General features: G+C 40.2%; 1 protein-coding gene across 2 annotated transcripts; it reads left to right on the top strand.

Annotated features, from left to right (window-relative positions):
- The first annotated feature begins 1,550 nt into the window (after nucleotides 1-1,550).
- Nucleotides 1,551-23,180, top strand: avpr2aa (arginine vasopressin receptor 2a, duplicate a). 2 transcript variants are annotated; one of them, XM_017430966.2, is made up of 8 exons: nucleotides 1,551-1,793; nucleotides 2,602-6,712; nucleotides 7,641-7,699; nucleotides 15,065-15,441; nucleotides 18,082-18,327; nucleotides 18,571-18,717; nucleotides 20,279-20,849; nucleotides 22,444-23,180. In XM_017430966.2, exons 4-8 carry the CDS (start codon nucleotides 15,067-15,069, stop codon nucleotides 22,644-22,646), a joined length of 1,542 nt encoding a protein of 513 aa, XP_017286455.1. In that variant the 5' UTR covers nucleotides 1,551-1,793; nucleotides 2,602-6,712; nucleotides 7,641-7,699; nucleotides 15,065-15,066; the 3' UTR covers nucleotides 22,647-23,180. The 2 variants fall into 2 exon arrangements, with proteins under 2 accessions (XP_017286455.1, XP_017286456.1); XM_017430967.2 differs by having other exon boundaries at nucleotides 1,555-1,793; nucleotides 22,447-22,646.
- The last annotated feature ends 1,372 nt before the right edge of the window (nucleotides 23,181-24,552 follow it).

Consider the following 24,552-nt stretch of genomic DNA (forward strand, 5'->3'; position numbering starts at 1 on the left):
TTTAACTCCGTCAGTTTTCAGCATAAGATGATCTCAGTCTAAAACTCATGAAAGGCAGCGGGTGATATGCATTCCTTTAAAAAATTCTTGTCTTTATTTTTTTATATTTTGCTTCCAAGAAGCCAGATGCTCTTATTATCTTTTAATGTGGTCCTGATCAATATTTTTTCAGATTTTCTGAAAGTTTTCTAGTGCCCTTTCGATGCATTTTGTCTCATCACCTGACTATTTTCAGAAGGACGCTTTTTAAAAATGTATTTGTTTGTTTGTCAAAACGTTTGGCTCTGACCAGTGAATCATTCAGACATGAAGACTCCTCAAATGAACAGATGAAGCAGTGTTGTGTTGACACATAACAGACAGCTTAGCACCGAACCAAATTGGATCCTTAGGCACAAACTTTATTACCACCAGTCTGTCCCAAAGATGCAATTCGCTCCAATTTTTTTAGTTGAATCTAGGAAAAATACCAAAGAGAACAGTTTGGCACAAAATAATTTGTCTTTTAGCTCCAACAAGATGATTCCGAAAGAGTTATTTGCTGAAAATTGATTAACTGATGATTAATGCATCTCTTAGGTCCTGTTTCAAGTCTTTGCTGGATTTTTTTTTTCCATTTCTTGAAGACATGACTTTCAGATGCTGTTCGTCTTCTGTAGACAGTATTTTAGCTCTTCTCATAATCCTCATTTTAAAAACACAAACTGGACAGAAAATTATTTGGAAAAAAAAAAATCCAAACAAAAACCTTAAAAGACTTTTTTTGTAGATCCACAAAAAACAGAAAAGGCTTCTTCTCAAAGCTCCTTTCCATTAGATGCTACGAGCATGAATCACTCTTGTAAACCTGAATCTGACCTTTAAAATCATGCATTCCACATCTGTTTTGGGCATAAAGTTACAGCGCTCACACAGAGCAACAGAAGTGAGAAAAAGTATATATTGGATGCAGAGCACTGAGCCAAAACTTTAAACTGCTCTTATTATCTTTGTATTTTTGCTACCAAGGAGCCAGACATTGTTGCAATCTTTGAAAGGTCAGATTCGGGTTTATAAGCTTGATTCATGGTTGTAGCATCTCATGGAAAGGAGCTTTGAGAAGAAGCCTCTTCTGGTTTTTGTGGATCTACGAAAGATGGCGCCGAATATCTTGTCTGACAGTTAATGATCCCCTCAGGTGTCCTTTAACTTTTCTTTGCTACCCTTGTCAGTCCAGGTGTTGTTTTTCTGTGCAATGTTTGACTCTTTTTGCCAATATGAACATTTACGTAAGCCTTCTCTTCCTCCGCTGAGCCTACATCTGAAGACAAAGCTAAACACTTTGGACTTAAAACTAAACTAGACTGAGTGTTCTTTTTTATTATTATTACTATTATTCCTTTTTTTCCTTCTTGAACCCTTTTCAGGATCTGTCATTTAGCTTTCCTCCCTCCTGAAGAGCGCCCCCCGACCTGACTGGCCACGAGGTTCGCTCGTTTCTGACTTCACTTCCAGATTTCTTGTATCTGTAAACAGCTCTGAGCAAACAAAGAGGTCCCCGAGAGGAGCTAGAGAGAGGTCTTAGCAGGTGAGAGCCCCGTCTCCGAGAGAAACAGCTGCCGTCTTTATTTCTGGCCACAAACAGGAGCTGAAAATAAGCTCCAACATGTGGGAGAATGACCAGCCAGAAACCTCAAAGGAAAAGCGTGTCACGGATTGAGATATTTAAAGTCTCCACATTCTTTTCAAACTCAATTGCTGGTGTGCAGCTGAACACGTCGGACAAAAGATGTTCCACTCGATAACAGACAAAGGTAAGTGAACGCAGAGTTCCCCACAAATATCATCCAAAGCATGTCCTTTTCTATAAGAGTTTGTAATCTTGGCCTTAAAAATCTGAGCAAATTATAAATGATTCCTCCATCACGATTGGACCAATACTTTTTACTTTTTATATGCTTCCATTAGGAAAAGTCAGACAACATGAGATACATTTTTATTGTTTTGCTATGATATTCAGTTATATTACTTAGCTTGTGTTAGAGATTGGCTTTTGAACCTGAGCATCTTAGGACAAACCTTGTAGCCTTTCACTTCCTCTGGATGGCATTAATTTGGCCTCCAGCTCTAATGTAAAGAACCTTGGTGTTATTTTGGATCAGGGTATGTCTTTTAAACCCCCATATTAAAAATGTTACTTACTTCTAGCATGCAAAGCTCTCATCAACCAAGCTCCATCTTATATTAAAGATCTTATCATTCCATATTTTCCTAACAGAGTACTTCGCTCTCAGGCTGCAGGTTTACTTGTGGTTTCTAGAGTTTCTAAAAGTAGAACAGGAGGCGGAGCTTTCAGTTCTTGTGGAACCAACTTCCAGTTTCTGTCTGTGAGACTGACACCCTGTTTACTTTTAAGACCAGGATTAAGACTTTCCTGTTTGATAAATCCTATAGTTAGGGTCGGCTTGGGTTTCCTGAGCTCTCCTTTAGTTCTGCTGCTATAGGCTCAGACTGCTGGAGGACAAACTGACCACATTTCCTGCCTCTGCTGCTGTCTTTACCTGCTCCACTATTTGTAATTATTTCTATCATTAATTTCTTTTTATGTTTTCTTCCTCATAGAAACTACACCTGGACCAGTCATTCTGTGTTTGTCTTTCCTCTCAAACCCCAGCTGGTCGGGGCAGATGGTTGCCCATCTTGGTTCTGGTTCTGCAGGAGGTTTCTTCCTGTTAAAAGGGAGTCTTTCCTTTCAACTATTGCCAATGTGTTGCTCAGGATGGAAGATTGTGATGAAGTGAAGAATTGATGCAATCTGCTGGCTTCCCTAGAGAGATAACAGTTATTAATTGACTTTTTATAAAGCATGTGAATGTTTTTGTACAGAGCCCTGAGACGGTTTTAGTTGTGAATTGGAGCTAAATATATAAACTAAACTGGATTAAAAGTTGTCATCCCACAGGTAATACTGCATCTCATTCACTTTACTGCTTCTAACTTTTCCCCTCAGAGTTTCCCTGTTCTTCAGTAGTCTATTTTGGCTGCTTTGGATTTAAAAAAAAAGGATTAATATAGCTTTTTTGTAACAAAATGTCCTCTAATACTAGATAATCCAAATAGAGACTCTCGGGGAATTTACAGTCCCACATTCTCTGCTGAAAACAAAATGGTTCAGCTGAGGAAAACATCTTATGTGAACTTGGTTGGATCACAAGAGGAAAAAGGACCATTTTTTGGGACAGGTTGTGCTGACAGAGTCCAGTGAATGTGAAAAAAACATGCAAATGCCTGTGCAGTTCAAATGTCCTTGTTGTTGTCACGAGTTTAAGGGAAGAAGTTAGCTGAAAGCAACTGCCACTGTCTGAGTTTATTTTAGTTTTGCAAAGAAGGTTTTATCATTACCATTATGAATTTCAGAATTTTGGTTATTTAAAGCACCAGTGCATCAGCACTGATGCACTATTCCATTTTTTTTGTTGTATATCTTATTGTGCAGCTTTAAAATAAAACATGCAAATTATACAACAAAATGTATGGCTCAATTGGAAATGATGTGCTAGATAAACGTAGATAACGTAGATAAAATTAGCAAAAAACTGCTCAAAAACACCCAATGGAGATCAATGGCATTTTGATAAAGGTCATGAGAAAACCCACCCCTCTCTGGAGCTCTACAGCGCACACATACTTCACAGTAGTTGCATTGTCACCCTTTAAAATTTACTAGTTTTCTTGTGTTCTTTAATTCTGTTTGTTATGCAATCGTTGCCTCTAGACCACATGTGTCAAGCTCCACTCTTCGGGGGCCGATCTGCATGTTTTAGATGTGCTTTTGCTTTAAAACACCTGGTTTAAATGAATGACTTGCGGAAATGGTTCTGGAGAACTTGATGATTTGGTGAGGAAGTAATTAAACCATTTGAACCTAAAACTTCCCTTGAGGCCTGGAGTTTGACACGCCTGCTCTAGACTTCTGCCATAGTCCTTGTTTCAAGCCCCTCACATGCCACCTGTTATCCATTAGCAATCAGCACACCTGTGATCACTCTTTAATACTGCTCTCCGTATAGACCTACTGCAGTCTTATCCTTCAGGTTTTCACACCATTGGAAGAACGTTTCCAGTTTGGCTGTAGAAAAACAAACCAAATTTCAGACCATTTGACAATTCTATTGCGACACCCGGATGGCATTAAGATCCTTCATATATCAGTCACTTACTGGGAGGATTATTGTGCCTGGAATCAATTATGAAAACCTTTTAATTACGCTGCAGAGTCTCATGTAGAGAAGCCTTGGCACAGAAAAACATGAACATCTGAACATAAAACCTTTGTTTGGTGACACTTTTCCACACAATAGATCAGAACTTTCTGACTGATCAGAAGTTTTTTAATCCTGGAAACAGATGAAAACACTTTGTCTTTTGCCACAGCACGATATGTTTCCAATGACAAACAGGGGCTTTACACGTCAGTTTTTCTTCTGCAATACTCCCGAATTTCCGGCAGGAAAACAGCAGAAAATAGAAACACATCAACCCATCCATATTGGTAAAATAATTCATTGTGAAGATTAAAGCCAGCTATTTTTAAGATGCGCAACAAAGAGAGCTAAATGCTACAAGCTGCACGGCTTTGGTCCTGATCAGCCCTGATGAGGATTGTAAGGTGCAGTTGTGAATATCAGTATAAATATTCTGTTTTAGGGTGCAAATATTTTAAACCATTTCACGACTTCCTCAATACAGAAATGTTCTAGTTTAAGCAAAGAACGAGGCAAATATATTCTCCCTGGTGTTTTTCAGACTTTGTCCTCTTGCTTGTTCCTGGTGATCTCATTTTTAATCCCTGTTATTTGTGTTCATGTCTTGCCTTGTAACGCTGCGTCGCATTCCTGCGCATTTATTTTCACCCACCTCTGAATGCAAAAGGCGGAGCGATATTGTTTTTGTATGTCAGAGTGTCTGTTTGTTTGTCTAAAACGCTCAGAAAGAAATCAGCGGACGTACACCAACCCTTGGAGTCAACCCCTTCAAGATGGGTCGCCACTGCTAGGAATCTGAGTAAACACAACAATGGTTATAACTTTCGGATACTGAGGTAAATTTGATGTGGTAGTACCTGACTGTCAACCCCAACACGTTTGCTGGGTGCTATCTGATCACACAAGATCTGTTATTAAGGAGTTTCAAACTCTGGCATGGACGGTTGTTGGAGATATGCATTCTTTTAAGGAATGTCAGGCCTTCATTTATGAAATTGTAGATTTCCTCCTCCATTAGCCTCCTGCTTGTCGCCACTAAATGTTACAGCAACACACAGTATTAAGCAAAAGTTTTAAACAAACAATAAATATTACTATTTTACTCTCTGTGCCAGACTGTGATGTCTTTGGTATTTTTTAAAATTCAGCTAAGGGCATGGGAACAAATTGTGTCTTTGGACAAGCTGCAGGTAACAATGTCTTAAAAGATCTAATTTAAATGAGATTTTTCTTGCAAATCTGACACAACCACAAGTTTACGAGATTTCTTTTTTATGCCTGAATGGTCCATTGGTGAAAGTTCAGTGGCTTTGGTCAGCCAGAAAAACTTCAGAAAGCCTAAAGAACTTTTTCTCAACTTTGTAAGATTACATTTTGGAAGCAAAATATGAAGAAACGATGGACAACTCAAGACTTTTGCACAGTTCTGCTCCTTTGCATACGTTGCTCTTGTTTTGCTGTTTGATGTGCACAAGCCTTTTCCAGTGTTTAGACATGGATTTACGAATCCCCTCACTGTGTGAACCTGTGAGTGTTTCTTCACGGTGCTCCTTCCAATCACACGACTACACGAGAGAGAAGGACTTACTACTGAAACTGCAAAATAGCATCTTTTATTTATTTTGTGTAAACTTGTGTGGGTACATCAAGGGCGTGACCCCTGGTGCTCGCCTGGCTGACTCAGCCGTTCGGCATTCATCGTTTGGTGCAAGTGAGCGTTTCGTCTCTTGTTTTTCTAAGGAGACAAAAGGCAAAGGGAAGGTGCGGGCTCAGATTCAAAACACACACACACACACACACACCGCTTATACCAGTGACACAGGATACAAATTATTGAATTTGGGTGTGGGAGGTAGGGTGCGTGTGTGTATCTCAGCCTTCTCTTTGGTCTGTCACTCTCAGATCCAGATTTTAAATCCAGACAGCACATACTGTCCACTCGTGCATCCACACACACTTACCCAACACAAAGCACGTCTATAAACAGAGCTGTCCCTGTGTGTTTTGTGTGTATCTCTCTCTCTCTCTCACACACACACACACTCACACTTCATAGGTATGTGTAACATCCTCCCTCCAGGCTCCACCCTCAGTCCCAGAGCACAGGCTGGCTGACCTGAGAGGAGGAGACAGCTGAGGTGGGGGGGCGAGAACACAGAGCTGAAATCCATTTCTGCTGCTGCTCCTGGAGGCTCGGCACATTGCAAAAGCATATGGAGACGCACAAAGAGCGGCGACACACATGGCTATCGACTGGACCCTGCTGATAAACTGCTGGGAACTACAGGACAGTGTGTGCACAGCGCCTTTATTACTCTGACCAAAGGAAAAAGTTTTTTTTGTTTTTTTTGTTATGACAGATTCATTCAGGAGCCAGCTGATATTTCGCTGAGTGGAAAAACATGGATTCAGAACACTGAAGATGGGAATATTTTGGAGGAAATTTTAACCACTTAAGTAGATCAAAAGTGAGTAAAACCCCTTTTTTTTAATCAGGAAGTAGTTTTTAATTATTAATACAAATAGTTATATTTTTTCTTATTTAAGTGCAAGAATCCAGTCACATTTCTTAAGTGTTTTTTCTTCTTCTGCTAGCTAAAAATAATTAGTGACCTGAAACTTTCACTCCATACCTGCACAAATTTAATTACAAACCAATCTAGGTCACCCACTCTCTGTTTCTGCATGCATAGGAAAAAAGTGTCACTTAAACTCTGCTTGCATTATTTATTATTTATCTTTAGTTTGAATCAGTGAAGTCTGTCCTACAGTTGAAACTTAATCAGAATAATGCCTCCGCCACCGGTTTCATCATTACACGTTGAGACTTTTTCTTCCGAAATTCTTGAGTAAAACAAAATGTAACATGTTTAAAATGTTAAAACGTGAAAAAAAAAATCAAACTGCAACAGTCAGTTAAAGAAAGAACAAGCTGTACACCTGAATGTGGCCGTTCTCCTGTAGAACTCAATCAGTTTGTTGTTTGTTTGTTGCTTACATTGAGTGAAAATGAGCCATATCGTTTATTAAACAAGTCCAAGATAATAACAAGTATGGATATTTACAAAAAACATGACATTTTATTTAGTTTTCTCCTTCAGATGCTGTATTTTGCAAAATTGTAGAACTCAAGTTTGTAAAATTACTTATAATTTTGTTGTTTTTCTCTTCTTTTTTGTGCAATTTTCAGTCCTTATTTTATTTTTTATCATATTTTAAGCACAGATAAGGGTGGCTCGGTCGGAAGTATTTTGTCAAGCTCAGAATGTGTTTGTTTTAAGGTTTTCCGTAAATTAAAAATAAAGGCAACAACTCGGAGCTTGTTAATGCGATCTGCTGTTACATGTATTATTAATGGACTGTAATGATGTTCCCTTTTCATGCTTTGTCTCGTAGCCAAACTGAGCAAAGGAACAGGACACACATGAGAACAACTACCATGCACTGACAACAAGGTAAGTGGCAGAGGCTTTAGCTCACCTTGGGGGTCTTTTTTTCCCTGCGTGTGTGTTTTATGTGTTTGACAATGCATGTGTCCAGACCATATTTTGAAAGGACAATTAAAGGTCTTTAGTTGACAGAGGAGATTTGTTATCCCAGGCTGGGCGAGCGTGTGTGCCGTATGTTTGATTTGTCAGAGCTCATTGATTGATTGCCGGACCTCAGAGGAAGATTAACAGAATAGAGCTGTATTTTCATCGACAGTCGAGCGATAATCACAGACGTCTTTATATCATCAAACATTAAGTCATCAGAGGAATCGGAAAGCTAACTTTGCTCACAAAGTGTAATCACATTCCACTTACTCCCCCAGTTTCATGCCATTTATAACAAGCACAAAATCAGTCCCTTGATTGTAGCCTCTACCTGGAAAAATCCTAATCACCGCTGTTGTTGTCACCGTCAGCTCCGTCTGGTTTCTAACAGCGGGTCGTTTCATCAAATCTGACCGTGGCAGCTGCCAGCCACCAGGCCTGTTTTAGTCACAGCCTTCTTTTCATTCTGCTGGGGAAATACTCGGAGTTTCAGATCAGCCGAGTGACGTCCCGCTTCGTAAAGTGGCACAAGTTTGCTGCGGGTGTTCTAGTTAATGATACATGACAAGAAAAACAACACAGTGGTCTTATGAACGGTCATTATCAGTGAACGATAAGGGGGAACTTGGACCAAACTTTGTGCCCATTGGCTCTCGAATGGAAACACAAAACCCAAACAGCTTCAGGTGGCACAACAGAGCTACGATGTGGGCAAGTGACGACCTCACAATCAGGAGCGCTGACCCGTGGGCCTGCAGGCTTAACGCTGAGCGAGTCGTTCGGGCTGCTGTTGGTAGCGAACAGGACAGTCTGAGCGACACATGTTGACGGAGAGGAACGGGTCATGAATGAAGAGGCGTGAAGCTGATTTTTAATGAGTACATCAGGTGCGCCACATCGAAATGCATGAATATGTACAGGGGATCCAGGTGTCATTGATCTGAGTCATTCATACGGTAAATTTACACTTTGTGTGTGTGTGTGTGTGTGTGTGTGTGTGCTAGCATTGATCTAATTATATGTGAGGGTTCAAAGAAGAATGGCTGGTCAGAGTAACTCATCATGCAGATGAAATGCCAAACAGCAACACCGGTGGCACCAAATGACTCATCAGAGCTTTTATTGTGTAAGAATCTATTAATCAATGTGTAAATCTTCATGCTATATTAAGGAGAGGAGCCTATAGTGATACACTTGTTTTGCATGTTCTGCCACGCTGAGCCGACTGGGCCTCTTTAATCCTGCTTCAAGCTGCCAGCTTCTATTAATGAGAAGGAGGTTAAAACCATAGAGAAATTAAAGGTCTAGAGTTCCTTGAAAGAATGCATATCACCCTCCACCTTTCATGCCAGAGTTTCAGACTAAGATCTTCTTATGTTGAGAAATGACAGCGTAGTAGTCGTTTCCATCAAACATTGAAAATAATGTTATGCATAATCTCACGCAATATTACAAGATGTCCCACTCAAAGACTGTGTTGTGGATGATTTTCAGCTACTATCACACCAAATTATAGCTTGATATCTGAAACACTGACTGAGTTATAGCCATTTTTGTGTTGGTTAAGATTGATTAGCTGGGGTGGCCATCTTGAGTTAGGTTGGCTCCTAAAGATAATCAGCTATAGAGGTACTTCCGATGATTAGTTCCTGAAAGTTTCATTAAAATCTATTCAGTGGTTCATGAGATATTTTGCTAACAGACAGACAGGATTTACTCCAAAAAGGCAATGGCAAAACGAACACACACACATAATTATTAGTCATGTCTTCTCTGCAGCTTTTGACCCTTGATGACAGGAGATGGAGGTCTGTCTCGGAAAGAAGGATGATAGTGGAGCAAGTTGATGAAAATAGCAGGTGACAGAAAAAAACAGAAAAGAGGAAGGAGCGAAGATTAGAAGGAGAGTTTGCAATATGTTGTTTTGGTTCACGCTGGTCTGCTAATGAGGACTGAGAGGTTCCCATCGATCAGACCGGGTCGGACCTTGTCAACGGAAGCTAATCAAGGGACTGACAAGCTCAATCAGGACCGGAGAGGCAGCAGGGAAAGTGACTGATCTTTAATTATGTTTGGATTACAGCGCCCAACGTCTGAGCACCTGTTCTTCAGCAACCAAGGAAATATGTTTCTCTGAGCGGCTGAGATTTTATATCGTTGAGCCTGTTTCTTATAAATACCTCTGTAGATTACATCACAAACCGAACTTCACGTGATTTACATTTATTTGGACTCAATTTTGTATCTAAAATTTTGGTATCCTACGATATTTTTTTGATTTTTTTTGTCAGGTTGGGCGGAGAGAGAGGCAAACCCAGAGTGTACCCTCTTCTTAAAAGAAATTAATTTATTAAAATAAATAAACAAAAAGCTGACGTGGCAGCATGACAAAACAAAAACTAAATCCAGAGAACAAAGCCCAGAGCAGGACAACTGTGACGTGACAACAAACACAACAAAATGAACCAGCGAGTACGTGGAGGAGATGACCGGGTTTTAAAAACAGAGGATAATTAGGGGAAGTGGGCACAGGTGAGTGATTACAATTGCAGGCAGGTAGAGATGGGCGTGGCAGGTAAACAAGTGCTGGCTGAGGACAAGTGGAAAATGACAAGAAATAAAGACAACAAGAACAAGGACTGAACCTAAACCTAGACGACTAAATAATAAAATAAAAGAAACAATAAACCCAAAAGAAACTCGAAGAACCAAACAAACAAAACCCCAAATCCTGACATTCTTTGCAAGTTTTCAAATACTTCAACCCTATTTAGTCACCCTGTAAAATATGAATGAGAAGAAAACCTGATTTGCACTCAATTAAGAAAATTATATAAATTCAATAAATTAAATGCCATGCCTAAAAATATAATCTAAAAATATAAAACATATATATACAAATATAATTCAGAATTGTATGCCAGCATTAGATTTAGAAAAAGGATAGGGACAGGAGAAATAAAACTATTTAATCTACTTTATAAAGATTTGTAAAATAAGACAACAATAGGCTGTTATTTTTAAAACATAATATTTTTGAATTTTCTGTATTTCAGTACCTGAACGTTTCAGGGCCTCATTTCTTGTGTTTTTGTTTCCATTATCCTCTCTAAGTTTCCAGTGGGTGAAAGGTTTGGATTGCAGGAAGGCCAGGTTAACAACTCAACCATTTTAGAAAACACTGAGTTACTGTGAGTTTTAATTATTTGTTTAGAAGCTAAAACCTTTGTGGTGGTTTTGTTGCCCTTATGCAGAAATTAACTTTATCTTCTTCTTTTTTTTTTTTTTTAGAAAAGAAAGATTTTAAGAGACAACTGCATTGTCTCCTATTTATGTTTTTGTCTGTATGTGTGCATGTGTGTGTGTGTGTGTGTGTGTTAGGGGGGTCCTGTTTGTTTATAATTTTAGCAAAATATCTCACGAGCCACTGGATAGATTTGAATGAAACTCTCAGAAAACAATCCCTGGCTGCACATCTGCAGCTGACTGGACTTTTACAGTCAACCAATCAAGATGTCTTCCGCAGCGCATTGACATAAGCAAACACAAAAATGTTGGACACTCAGTCATCTTTTCAGACATTGAGCTAAGATTTGGTGTGGTAGTAGCTGAGAGTCGTCCCCAACACATACTCCAAGCACTCCCACTGAGCACTCCCAGACTGTGTGACGTCTCAAGCATATTATTTTGAACTTTTAACCAAAATGGACGTCTATAAACTCTGTCATAAGATGATTTTGTTTGAAAACTCTGGCATGATGGGTGGTGGGGGACATGCATTCGTTTGAGGAATACTAGGCAGACTTTAAAAAAGCATCTTTTAGCTTTCTGGCTCCTTTTACTGCTTGTGCAGCATCCGAAGCGTTTAATAAGAATTGTATATCTAAACCTACCCCGACCTACATTTTATTTCCAACCAAACCCAACAAGTCTTTTAAGTTTTTATAGATTTTTTAAATGAGTTTACATCAGATTCATGGTTCAGTTATCCTCACTGCTTACATCGTTTTAAAAGCAACAACATGTGTGTCTTAACCGCAAGAATTTGTACCAACTTAGCAAAGTGGTAAATGTTTTGCACTTTAAAATACGCCTCTTTGAGACATCTGGATTTTTAATTTGGTGATAGTTTTAGAGGAGTACGTTTTTATAACGTAGCATAGCTGGAACGTGATGTAGTTTGTTCGGAAAATGAGCAAAACATGTGTGAGCAAAGGATGACCGCTGTTAAAAGATACAGTATGAGCGGCTGATCCTCGTATTGTTTTGTTTATGCGCTTCCACAGTCTGTTTCTGTCATCCCTGAGGCTCGGTGAGTTTGAGCCCCCATGTGCGGGAGAGTGGAAGATGGAAAGCAAAGGACATGAAAATGGATGGTTGCACACCAGTTTGCCCGTGGAGAGGAAAGCAGAGGGAGGGTTGGGGGGGTGGTGGGGGTTCTGACTCTATCATTAATCAGACTGAAAGCTTTAAAGGAAAGAGAGGAAGCAATGCAGTGGACTAACTACTAAAAGCAGTGTTTACAGTCCATCCAGCAATGAGAGATGGGATAATTTGTGTTTTACATTAAGTCATTCAGAAAAAAAACAAAAAAAAAACAGGCCTATTGTTGTGTGCTTGGAATACATTAAACAGCATCCGGAGAAATGTTCTGCACACATGATGTGCTTTCACTATGTAGATATGAATTTCCTCCTCGGATGCTGGAAACGACAGCACGAGTGGTTTTGAGCTGTGCACGGGTCATGCTTTCCTGTAGCCGTGCCGCTGGACAATCTGAAGATGAAGCGTCGATGCACGGGCAAATGTTCCTGAAGCAATTAGATATAAAACGCAATGTCCTTCAGCAGTTCAGGACAAAATGAGCCAGTATATTAGATGTCAGAACAACACATGCAACTGTGAAGGAAGATATGCAACACACACTTCCAGGTCAACTAATCAACAAATAAGTTTTGAGACAAATATTTTATTGCTATAATATGATACGATACATTATGATATGATACAATATGATATGATATTGTCTGATAGGACAGGACAGGATATATGATAGGATGCAAAATATGATATGATACCATATATTTTACAATATGATGTAACATGATACAGCATAATACTACAAAGGACAATATGATACAAATAGAGCAGGATATGATGTGATTTGAGAGGATATAAACTTGTTTAGAACTCAGTTCTGGTCCAATAACTTCCATCACAACAGATTTATAAATAAACTGACCGTGAAAGCAAATGTAAACATCACAAACATGATACACCTTTAATACACAATGTACAGTTAAAAAAACAACAACAACATAAATAATAGATGTACCTTCTGCTGTGGCAGAAGAGCCCACACTCCAAATGAAGGATGTGTGAGTGCAGACTGCCCATAAATTTCCTGGAGGGAGGGGTTTTCGTTCTTCCCAATCACCTTCAAGGCAGACCGTACCCGACGCAGCGTTCTCATTTCATTTCACTGAATACAGTTTGGGGACATTACATCACTGTAGTACTCTGGATTCTCCTCACTGGCCTTCTATTAAACCTAACCTGCATGGAAGCATTCATAAAAAAATAAAAAAAAAATCACATGACAAATTAATCACATGGGCAGATATGTATAATTAGATCATTTGGAGGTTATGAAGGAGCACAGCAGCTCTTATGAAAGCACTCATAATTTATTCTGTAATTACAGAGAAGGACACAGTTCTCTCCAGTTTCCGACTAAGTCAAGGTCAAGAGACCTTTTTAAATCCCTTCAAAAGCCCTAATCAAGCAAAGAAGGCACGTCAAAGATATTCACGCAAACAGCTTCTGGACGAAGGCAAATATTTTCAAAGGATTCTGAAGTCCTGGCAGGAGTCTACAAAACAAAAATGTTCTTCTGTGTTCTGAGAAATGCTTTTCCACAAGTCTTTTCAACCCCAACATTGTGCTGGACCGAAAAGACCAGCTGGCCCGGTCCATCATTTGTTCATCTGAATGCATTCCTCTGGCGGAGCCATTATGTAAAGCCTAAGTGTATTATCAGCTGTGTTGTTTCACACGCCCATCGATGAGTGCAAATTGGTCATAAGGTCTTGGCGTAACAGTGACAACATCCTCGTAATGGCTTCTTGGTTGCTCTTGATTGCTTAATATTAACACCAGACGTTCGTTCCTATTTTTGGATGTGAAGAAAACCCAAGCACACACTCAGTGCAACACTTATGTCATGGGTCTTTTGCACAAGTCAGAAGTAATAACTCAGCATGGGGTCAATCAGCTCCTTCTCTGTTCAAAACACACCACCTTTTAGAGCCATCTCTGGCCCCCTCTGCGTCCACCAAATCACAATTTTACTCTTTCTATTCTTTTCTGCTTATTTCTTCCAGGTTTCCATACTTGATTCGTAGCTCTTCGACCGTGTCCTTCCAATTTTGCCTTAACAGACTTCAGCCTGCCCCGTTTATTTGACCAAACGTGCCCCCCGCGGCAACCCACGGCTCGGTTTCTCAAACTGTCATCTCGCTCCTCTCAACTTCCCGTTCTCCTTAGGCGTTTATTTTGAATCAAAATAAACGCAAAGTTTATTGTGATCGAGAGCAAGTGTGACATGGATGGGGGGGGGAGAAAAGAAAAGTGTGCCCCCGTGCATGTGAAAAAAGCTGCAGAGAAGGGAATGAAAACAAGGGAGAGCAGGAATGCAGAGGGGGGGGGGTCAGCATGGGATGAGAACTATTAGGAGTGCAGAGGTGAATGAATAAAACTGGTGGGATAAAGGGGAGAGCTGTCAATTTAACCTTGAGAAAGTTTGAAAAAGAAAATAAACCCGAGAGGGCTTGCGTCAGAAAGAATGGGAAGTTTGGGGAGATGGACAAACAGACAGGCTGAGGAGTTATTAAAAAAATGGAGACAGCACCAAAGCACAACAGTATATAAATGGCAGCAGGATTGCTCTATTTTTAGTCAAATATCACAAGGTTACTCAAGAAAATCTATTTGTAGCGTATTATGTGAAAGTGTCCTAGTGGTCAGTCTTTGAATCCACATTTATTGTCTTATAAAACGGCTCAAGGACATTGGGTTCTCACCGGCTAAATGTAGAAAAGACAGAAAGCAAAACTGGTCAGCTGATGAAAACCGGTTTAATTTAGGAAAGTTTAATCATGGGGCTGTAAAAGGCAGCGCCTGGAAAAATCTGAGCATACAGAGGTTTCTGAGCATGCTCTGCGAGCCATATTCAATAAAGCTTAGTTAAACAATAAACACATTAACACTCTGCTTGTTTTTCAGGAATGGAAAGAATCAGTGCGGAAACAGACTGGGATGGGTTAGGTCTCTCCTCTCCGGTCGCCGCAGGAAGAAACAACATCTCCTTGTTTGTTACTGAGCTGAACTCCTTCAACGCTTCTCGCAGCGGGGGGTCCCTGTTCGGGATCTTTCCCGAGAATGGCTCCAACGTCACTCCTCACACCCTGCCTCAGCCCAGGACCAGGGACCAGGGCCTGGCCCGGGCTGAGATTGCGGTTCTCGGGGTGGTGCTGGCTCTCACCACCTTGGGGAACAGCTTTGTGCTGTGGGTGCTCCTGAGGAGGAGGAAGCTCAACGCGCCCATGCACCAGTTCATGGTCAACCTGTGCGTGGCTGACCTGGTGGTGGCACTCTTTCAGGTCAGAAACACTCCAGAAATGTCATTTTCTGCCAAAATCCAGTGTGAGTGCTGAATGACTGCTTTACTGAAGAGGCTGAAACCAACTTATTCAAGCTAAAAAAAAAGAAGCCAAACACTAGCTAAAAGCTAAAAAAAAAAAAAAAAGAAATGCTAGCTGAATGGTTAAAGGAGCAATTTACCAGCTAAAAACAAAAGTTGACAAACACTAGCTAAAAGCGAAAAGTAGCAAAATGATAGCTAAAAATAGCAAAAGACTATTTATAAATAGCAAAATGCCAGCTAAAAGCTAAAAGTATCAAAAGGCTACCTAGAAGCTAAACTCAGCAAATTATTAGCTAAATACTAAAAGGGACAAAAGGCTAACTAAAAGCTAAAAGTAGCAAAATGCCACCTAAAAGTGAAAAGTTTCCAAAGGCTATGTAAAAGCTATAAATAGCAGAACCATAGAAACTAAAAGCAGGAAAGGAAAACAAAAATAGAGGTAGCATGCTGGAGTAAGTTTCAAAAAGAACAAAGTTTTGAAGAAACTGAAGAGATCTCAAAGTATTTTTATGAGGAAGATATTTGTAACTAATGACAAACATTTTGAAAATCCCCTGAATGAGCTGAATATTTTGATGTATGAATAGCTGAAATAGCTCAAAGGATGCACAAGTAGTCGGGTTGAAAAAAAAAAACATAAAATAAAAAACAGGGAAACAGTTTTGTGAATGGTGAGGCAGCATTAAAAGGACATAAAGTGGAACAAATCAGCAGCTCGTTGTCATCATTTAGCTGTTTTTGGATTATTACGTTGTCATATGTAGAAATGACTTCTTTTTTTTTAAACAGCATGATTGTTTTTTCATCCAGGATTTGTTCCTGTAATTCTGAATCGGTTCTCTCTCCTGCTTGTGATTTGTTCTGAGAGCTACACAAGCACAAAGCGTGGCTTTTAGACCCCAATTCTCAGCTGTAATTACCTTTGCAATTACCTTAGCACACTGTGTCCAGAAAGTTTATCTTCATCAATACACAAGGCATGTTCCAAAATCTTGTTTTTTTTTTTTTTTATTTGGTAAACATCTGAGGTTGATTTTTTTTCTCCTTTTTTTCTGTTAATGACACAGGAAATGCTTTCTTATAATGGCTCAATTAAGGCCTTTTTTGTGTAGATGTGTTTGTTTGATAAAAAAAAGAAAGTGCACCATCACTCAAGGAATGTTTCTGATGGTCTTTTGCAGTCACTTTGATTTTTTTTTCAAGAAAGTTCCAATCTGACAAATAGGTGAAATGTTTTTGCATTTTTAAATCATACGGAGTAAAGAAAACACACTGATCATGCGTATTAGGTTCAACATATTTTTTATTCATGTTGGAGATCACTCTCTTGTATGATTGTTCAAATACTGAACCAGAAAGACGGTTGATAAGAAATTGAATTTGATTTTTAATTAAGAGCATCATAATTATGGCTCAGTCTTTAACAGACTTGGGATCAGTTGAGTTGTGGTTTTTGACGTTTATTATCCTGATAGAAGAGGAAAATGACAAAGCTAGCACAATGTTTCAACTTGTTGTTTTTTTTAGTTAAAGTTTTAAAGTAGAAAGTCAAAAGCAGCACTATCTGTAATTCATATAGAATTTTGATGTTTATTGGCAGAAAATCTTACTTTTTTATTTTGCCAAAATTAAATATACTATGATAAATATTTATTTATTTTCAACAAATGAAGACAGTAAATATGAAAGTACTATGGGGTAATTGAAAGTTTATTTTTAAAGATATTGGTCTTTTATTGTTGCCATTTAGTAATTGTCACTCGCTGTCAAAAAACAATGTTACAGCTCTTGTGTGCTTTTTTCGTCTTTCTGTTAGTAAAACATCTCTTAAGCCACTGGACAGATTTTAGTGAAACTCTCAGAAAGTAAGGAGGTCCATCTGCAATTGGCTAACTTTTGGAGTTGACCAGATTCAAGATGACTGCCGTCACTAATCAAACTTAGCAAACACAAAATGTCTAACTTTGTTTAACTCCGTCGATTTTACAGATTTTGAGCTAAAATTTGATGTGGTCGTGGCTAAGAGTCATCCCCGACACACACTCTGAGTGCTAACAGAGTGCACAAGATTTCAGTTTCAAACTTCGCCATGCAAGGCAGCGATCTGAATCGCTTCAAGGAATGATAGTTTCATCTTTTGCTGTTTTTTCTACAAACATTTCTGACAGTGTAAGATTTATTATGTTGACTTGGGGATTTTATTTATGCACGATTTTTCATGCAGTTCAAAAACACGAACAGTTCGGACAAATGTGATGACATTCATTATTCTGTACTCTAAGTGCTTTAAGAGGTTACCATTATTGGACAAACGTTACACAAACAGGAGTTGAAAGTCTATTTTTTGCATGCGAACACGTGATGTTAAAGTCAGTAGGAAAGTATAATTTGTGATTTACTGATGTGCATTCAATTAAGAATAGCAGCCTGTGGCACAGAAGGATAAGTTATATCTCAGGCTTGGGCTACAAAGGTGATAATAAACATCCTCAGACTTGCCCTTCAGAATTTCTCTTCTCCTTTTCTGCAAGTTAGCATAAATAAATAAAAAGCAACATGACCGATTGTGTGTGTTTTTTGTAACCTGTGTGTCCAGGTTCTTCCCCAGCTCATATGGGACATAACCGAGACGTTTCAGGGGCCTGACCTGCTGTGCCGGTCTGTCAAGTACTTGCAGATAGTTGGGATGTTTGCTTCCTCCTATATGATAGTTGCCATGACAGTGGACCGACACCATGCAATCTGCTGCCCGTTGCAGGCCTACCGTGTTGGGGCCATGTCCCGCTGGAACACTCCTATTATGGTGGCGTGGGGCCTGGCACTGATGCTCAGCATACCACAGGTAGGGAGGGGTGAACAAATAAACCCTTCCACACACACACACACACACACACAGAGAAAAAACCCTAAACACATGGTGAAATAAGAGCTCAGTGGGTGTTCACACCCTTGTTTCTACAGTGAAGATTCTCAAGATGTTGGTCTATTTTTAGCTTGATGAGGTCACTACAGTTCAGGTGAGGGAAGCTCACCTTGTGTTCTGCCTGCGGGTGTTCTGACTACCATGTCTCGTTGCATCTGTCAGGTGTTCATCTTCTCTCGCTCGGAAGTGGCTCCTGGAGTGTTCGAGTGCTGGGGTAAATTCGCTGAGCCGTGGGGGCTGAAGGCCTACGTCACCTGGATGACTGTGGCCGTGTTCCTGCTGCCTGCCCTCATCATAACTGTCTGTCAGGTAACTCTGGTTTGACTGGTCTTCTCTACATCCACAAAGGTTGTTGATAAGAGGATAACAGGACTGCACATCACGGGGCAACTTTATCCATTAATGATCATGTGTGTGGCATGAATGAAATGCTGGCTGCGTGTGGCGGCCATTGTTGAGTAACCCATGGGACCCCGCAGTTGGTGTTATGTAGCAGACCGGCATTCTGGGCTGCCTCCCATCAGTCCTGCTCTATTTGGGGAAAGATATTTCTAGAGTCCAGCTATTTCTCCTAATTAAAACAGCACTTGGGGTCTGCTGCTGAGATGGCTGCCCACTCGGAGAGCTTTTTGCCAGGAGGTGGAATATACCAGATCTCACCCAAACTTAGAATCCATGACCTGCTTTTCAAGATCCCGTTTGAAATATTTTTTGACTTTTTACGAGAGAGGAACAAAGTTGGAAAAAAACTCAATAAAGTAATTCTGAAACTGTAAATAGACCCAACTTCAATATGTTGAACTGAAGTACTTAACAAAAATCTGTCTTAAAGTCTTTTTTGTTTTTTAAGAAAAGAGAAGTAAAAAAAAAAAAGATTACAATAGTATTTTACTCACCTAAAATACACAAACAATATCCACCAATCTCCTTCAGGGAGCTGGTGCCTATCTCCAGGGGTTAGTGTGTACACCCTGGATGGGTTGCCAGTCCATCACAGGGACAGACGGAGAAAAATGGGACAGACATGCACTCACTCACACCTCGTGACAGTTTAGCTACCAATGAACCTAACATGCATGTCTTTGGTCTGAGGGAGGAAACCAGAGTACCTGAAGGAGCACCTTGTAGGAATGGAGAAAACATGAAAACACAGAAAGGTCACAGCTGTGTTTTGAACCTACAACCTTCTCATTGTGAAGCAACAGCTCTAACCACTGCCCCACCATGCCACCTGCAAGCAATGTGCGTTTGATTAAGTAAATACTATAGAAAAATATAATACAGCATCTATCCTTGACTTCATGGTAAGATGATAAGTTGAGAGAGTCCCTCAACTTAACTGTGAGGCTGAATCTAGTCACCATACAGAAGAAGCTAATTTGTATTCAGGATCTTGTTCTTTCAATCATGAGCTTCACCTCATGACCATCAGAGACAGTTGGAGCGTAGACAGACCAGTAAATTGAGACCTTTAACTCAACTCTTTTCTAATTATGACAGACCGAAACATCGTCCTCATTACTGAGGAAGAGGTCCTGGTTCTTTGATCCACCTCTTGCTCCATCCTACCATCTCACGTGAATAAGACTCTGAGATACTTGAACTCCTCCACTTGAGGCAGAAACTCACCTCCGACCCAGAAGGAGCTGAACAATTATAGAATTTATTGAGAAATTTTCTGTTAACGACTCCGTAGTAAAGTGAAAAAATGGTGGTGTTTTTCTGTTGGTTTGGGATGATGACGAACATGCTTTTCTTTATGTCCTGTCACTGTTCAACAGATTTAGCTGCAGTTATAAAACTCATCTGTGAATGATAGAAGATCTAATTTCCTCACATTAAAACTGTCTTTAAAAATCTTATTTTTCAGATCAGAATTTTCCGTGAGATTCACAACAACATCTACCAGAAGTCAGAGAGGATGGTGATGGCTGAGCTGAAGAGGAATGAAATTCTCTTTCGCTTCCACAGCTTCAAGAAAGAGGACGAGCGGGCCAGGGAGAGGGAGAGGGGGAGGCAGGCCTCCGAAGGAGGTGGAGGAGTGAGGGGAGACAGGGATGGAAGAGGAGGACAACTCTCAAAGACTGCGAATGGCAATCATCATAGTAACAATCATAACAGCCAGGCGGGAGAGGGTTACAACTTCGCTCCATCCGTCATTCAGTACAGCAGCTGCTGCAACGAACGCCAAACAACAACGACGGACGAGCAAACACCGAGCAGGTCCGACTTCCAGGAGCCATGCACCAACTCTCCCCGCTGCTCCCTTGATTACGTGCCCCCTCCTCCTCACCCTGTCGCTCCACCTCCAAGTATCACTAAAGCAATGTCCAAAACGGTGAGAATGACCCTGGTCATCGTGTTGGTCTACACTGTCTGCTGGTCACCATACTTCATCGTCCAGCTGTGGGCCGCCTGGGATCCTCACCCTCCAGATCAAGGTATGTTACAGACACAACGTCTGCAGCCCATCTTCCAAAAAAACAAGTAAAGCAAACGTCTGTGTCTCAGGGATTTTAAGTGAATCACCCTGTTATTCTTCCCAGATGGATTGCGACTCCTCAGCCCAGTTAATCCGTTTAATTGCTTCAAATTAGCAAAGCTGACCTATTTTGGCACTAAAAGCTAAGTGATTGCATCTGCAACCTCTGATCAGCACTGCTGTCCATCTTATTGAGCAACGATCATTCATTATTAAAGGGACCATTCATTATTCCAAGAACAAGCTCCAGCTCAGATGTAGGAACAGTGAGGGGAAGTGGAAGGTGAAAAACACTGTTTGCTTTGAGCCACAACCAAAAACCTCTGGATCACATGTCTGTAGATTTTGGCAAACAAACAGCATCTGCTGATGTCTTTACCGGCAGCTAGAGGTCAGATGAGGCAATCAACAATGACTAGTTCCACCTTAAGCTGTGAGTAACAGCATGGCCTGAGGAGGCGTCCTCTGATCTCAAGATAAATACAAACACGAGAGGTGAATACCGGTAAATAATCTGTTTATCGCCCTGATAATTGTGCAACATACAGATGTTGACATGTCACCAACAATGATCCGAGCAAGCAGCTTGCGCATATTGTCAAAAACATACACGGGACAAAGAGTGTAAACATGTACGCACGAGTACACATGCATATACAGAGTGCGCACACATGCAGCTACAAGTGTGCTTAAATATGGATGAGTCCTTACTGGCAGGCAGCTACAAACACACAAACCGAAACACACACATCTGATTGTTATCAGCTTTATGTTAAAAAAATCTGTTTGTCCCCATCTGCTGTCCTCAAGTGGCCATGGAGAAATAAACATGTTGTAGTTAATAGACCTATTAATAGGAGTAAAACAAAACAAAAAAGCCAGAATGTGAGATTTTGTTCTCTTGGGATATCTTTAGTCCACCAGGAAATAAAGCAAAAAACAATAAACATGAACGCTTTCTGTCCAAACGGAATAGTTGTACATTCTTGTCTTTGTTTTCTGGGAGAAAACAATGACATGTAAACTGTAAACTGTCCTCAGTTTGTCCTCAGTCTGTGTGGTAAAACTCACAATTTTTATCACCCGCTGCCAAAAGGCAGCCTAAGGAGCAAGCAGGGTTGTAATTACGTGACTGCTTTTTGTGAGAAAGGTGGGCAATAACGTAACTGATTCTGTGCTTCTGTGCACAGAATCTTTTAATGAAACTCTCAGCAAGTAATCATTGGATATATATCTACAACTGATAAACTTTTAGTCAACACAATTCCACAGCTAATTGACTCCAGTAAAGAAAGAAAATATCTATAATACTGTCAGTTTAATAGATATTGAACTTAGTAGTAGCTGAGAGTAATTCCTGAGACATACTCTGAGCGCTAACAGGTTATTCCAGATCTTTGGCACATAACTTTTTTCCAGTCTTAATTTGAAACTCTAGCATGAAAGTTAGTGGGCAGCATGTAGTCCGGAATGCCAGGCCTTTTATTTCATGCTATTTTTGGACTCATCTTTGAATATGATCGTGTTTGTTTTTGATATGTTTGTTTGCTCAGCAGGAGTGGCCTTCACCATCCTGATGCTGCTGGCCAGTCTGAACTCGTGCACCAACCCGTGGATCTACACAGCTTTTTCCAGCAGCGTCTCCAGGGAGCTTCAAAACCTGCTCCACTGTCGGACGCGCATTGGCCGCCGGGGCTCCCTGCCCGACGACTCCACAGCCACGCACACATCCACCACCAAAGACGTCCAGTACTGACAGGACAGGGTCTGACGAGACGGAAACTCACCCACTCAGACACGCCTGGAAATGCATCAGCTGCAAGGACGTGCTGCTGCACACAGCTCCTCTGCCGCTGCATCACAGCTTGATAACAGCCTGACCTCCACCAGATGTTCGCAGCTACAAAGGACAGCTGTTTTGTCAACAGGACGTTCATCTGTTATCACCTGTCTGCCCCACCTCTCTAGTAAAGGAAGGGTGTCATTGGAAATGTCAACATTGTGTGCAAGCCAACTTTTCAGTGCAGCTGAAATGCAAAGTGACCTGGAAAGTAAAGAGATTTTCGCTTCAGCTGCTCCTGAGTTGTGCAGCGATTCATGAGAGAGAAAAAAAAAAGAAAACACTGGCTGACTCTGACATAGCAGAACACCAGGAATGCAAAAGATGGGTTGCTGCATCACCAACGTCACATGTAATGTACAAAACAGCTGAGACATGCTTTGGGTGGAAAGAAAACCAAGCAGCTGTAAAAAAAAAAAAAAAAAAGAATGCTACAGATTAATGCACATAGAATGTGTCATATTAAAGAGAGAGGATTAAAAACAGAAACTGGAGGCTGAACTTATATTCAGTTCGACTGTGATGATTTGTTCATAAGAACAGAGAACTGGCGGTTAAGACACAGCCCTGCCCGGAGCTTCGATACTGAGGATTAATATACAGAAAAAAACACACACCCTCAAACAAACAGAAGAGGGCAATAACTCAAAAAGAACAAACAGTTTATCCATGACCAAGTGGGCCGCAATTATGTGACAGCTTGTTGTGCAAACACAGAATATAAGTCTCACTAAATGACCTTATGCACTCTTGGAAGTATGAAACACAAACAGTACGTTGGAAAAGGAATGAAAACTTTTTTTGTAACATTCCATGTGCAGCACAAACAGTGTAAAGTATATTTATTGAACATGTACGGCACATTAAATGTTATTACACTTTATTTAAAAAGCTGAATGTATATTATGAACTGTAGTGACGTCAAACCAAAGATTCGCAAAAGCTTAAAGCGATAGTTCAGATTTCTTGAAGTGGAGTTCTGTGGAAAGGTTAAGAGCAGGTAATATCTTACCTGTTGTAGACAGCTTTTTGAAGGACCTCAGTTTGGAGTTGAATTAATGAGTTAGTAAGACGGGAACAAAGATACAAACACAGTAAATCGATGCCATTATAAACAACTCTAATCTTTAAGATTTCATACTGATTCATTCTAATCTTTAAGATTTCATACTGATTCATGCAAACCCTATTATAAAAACATTTGCATTATTGTCAGGTTTGCATTATAAAGGTATTTGAATATAATTATGTGGTTATCTTCAAAAGCAAGTAGCAGCTGCAGCAGCAGCAGCAGCTAGCAGTGGTGGCACTTCCAACATGAGTGTTTTAAAATTTCTGCTGGAATAACCACCTAACACTGACGTAAAGTGTTTTTTTTTTAAGCATTAACATAAACTGCCATGATATTATTGAGGTTAGAGCTGTTTTAAGACAGCAGCACTTTGGTCTTGACCCTGCTTGGACTAGTTAGGCTCAATCTGATTAGGACAGGGAATGTTTAAGGTGATGTCACACCGCCGCGCAGCTACCGAACAAATACATGCAGCTGTCAACAGCTCTTCTGTCTGTAAGGTGCACGGAGCTGATTCCCAGTCAACATAAATCTCATCGATAGTCTCATAGATCTGACAAAGCCTCATCGTCTCAGGATATTAATCCTCCTTTGATAACTTACCACAATAAAAACTACTCTTTTTTTGCATTTTCTCTCCATATTTACTGTAAATGTATTCTCTCTTCAACCACAGTTAACACTTGCTGTGTTCAAACCATCGACATACTGTATATTAATAACTAGACACTGGTACATAACGCAGAAGTT

Source organism: Kryptolebias marmoratus, linkage group LG8, assembly GCF_001649575.2.
Source record: "Kryptolebias marmoratus isolate JLee-2015 linkage group LG8, ASM164957v2, whole genome shotgun sequence".
Lineage (NCBI taxonomy): Eukaryota > Metazoa > Chordata > Actinopteri > Cyprinodontiformes > Rivulidae > Kryptolebias > Kryptolebias marmoratus.

Bases quoted from the DNA above. Each gene is read 5' to 3' on its own strand.
- avpr2aa (XM_017430966.2), top strand. From the start codon at position 15,067: ATGGAAAGAATCAGTGCGGAAACAGACTGGGATGGGTTAGGTCTCTCC. The intron at 18,718-20,278 runs GTAACTCTGGTT...CTTATTTTTCAG, and splicing joins TCATCATAACTGTCTGTCAG to ATCAGAATTTTCCGTGAGAT. The intron at 20,850-22,443 runs GTATGTTACAGA...TTGTTTGCTCAG, and splicing joins TCCTCACCCTCCAGATCAAG to CAGGAGTGGCCTTCACCATC.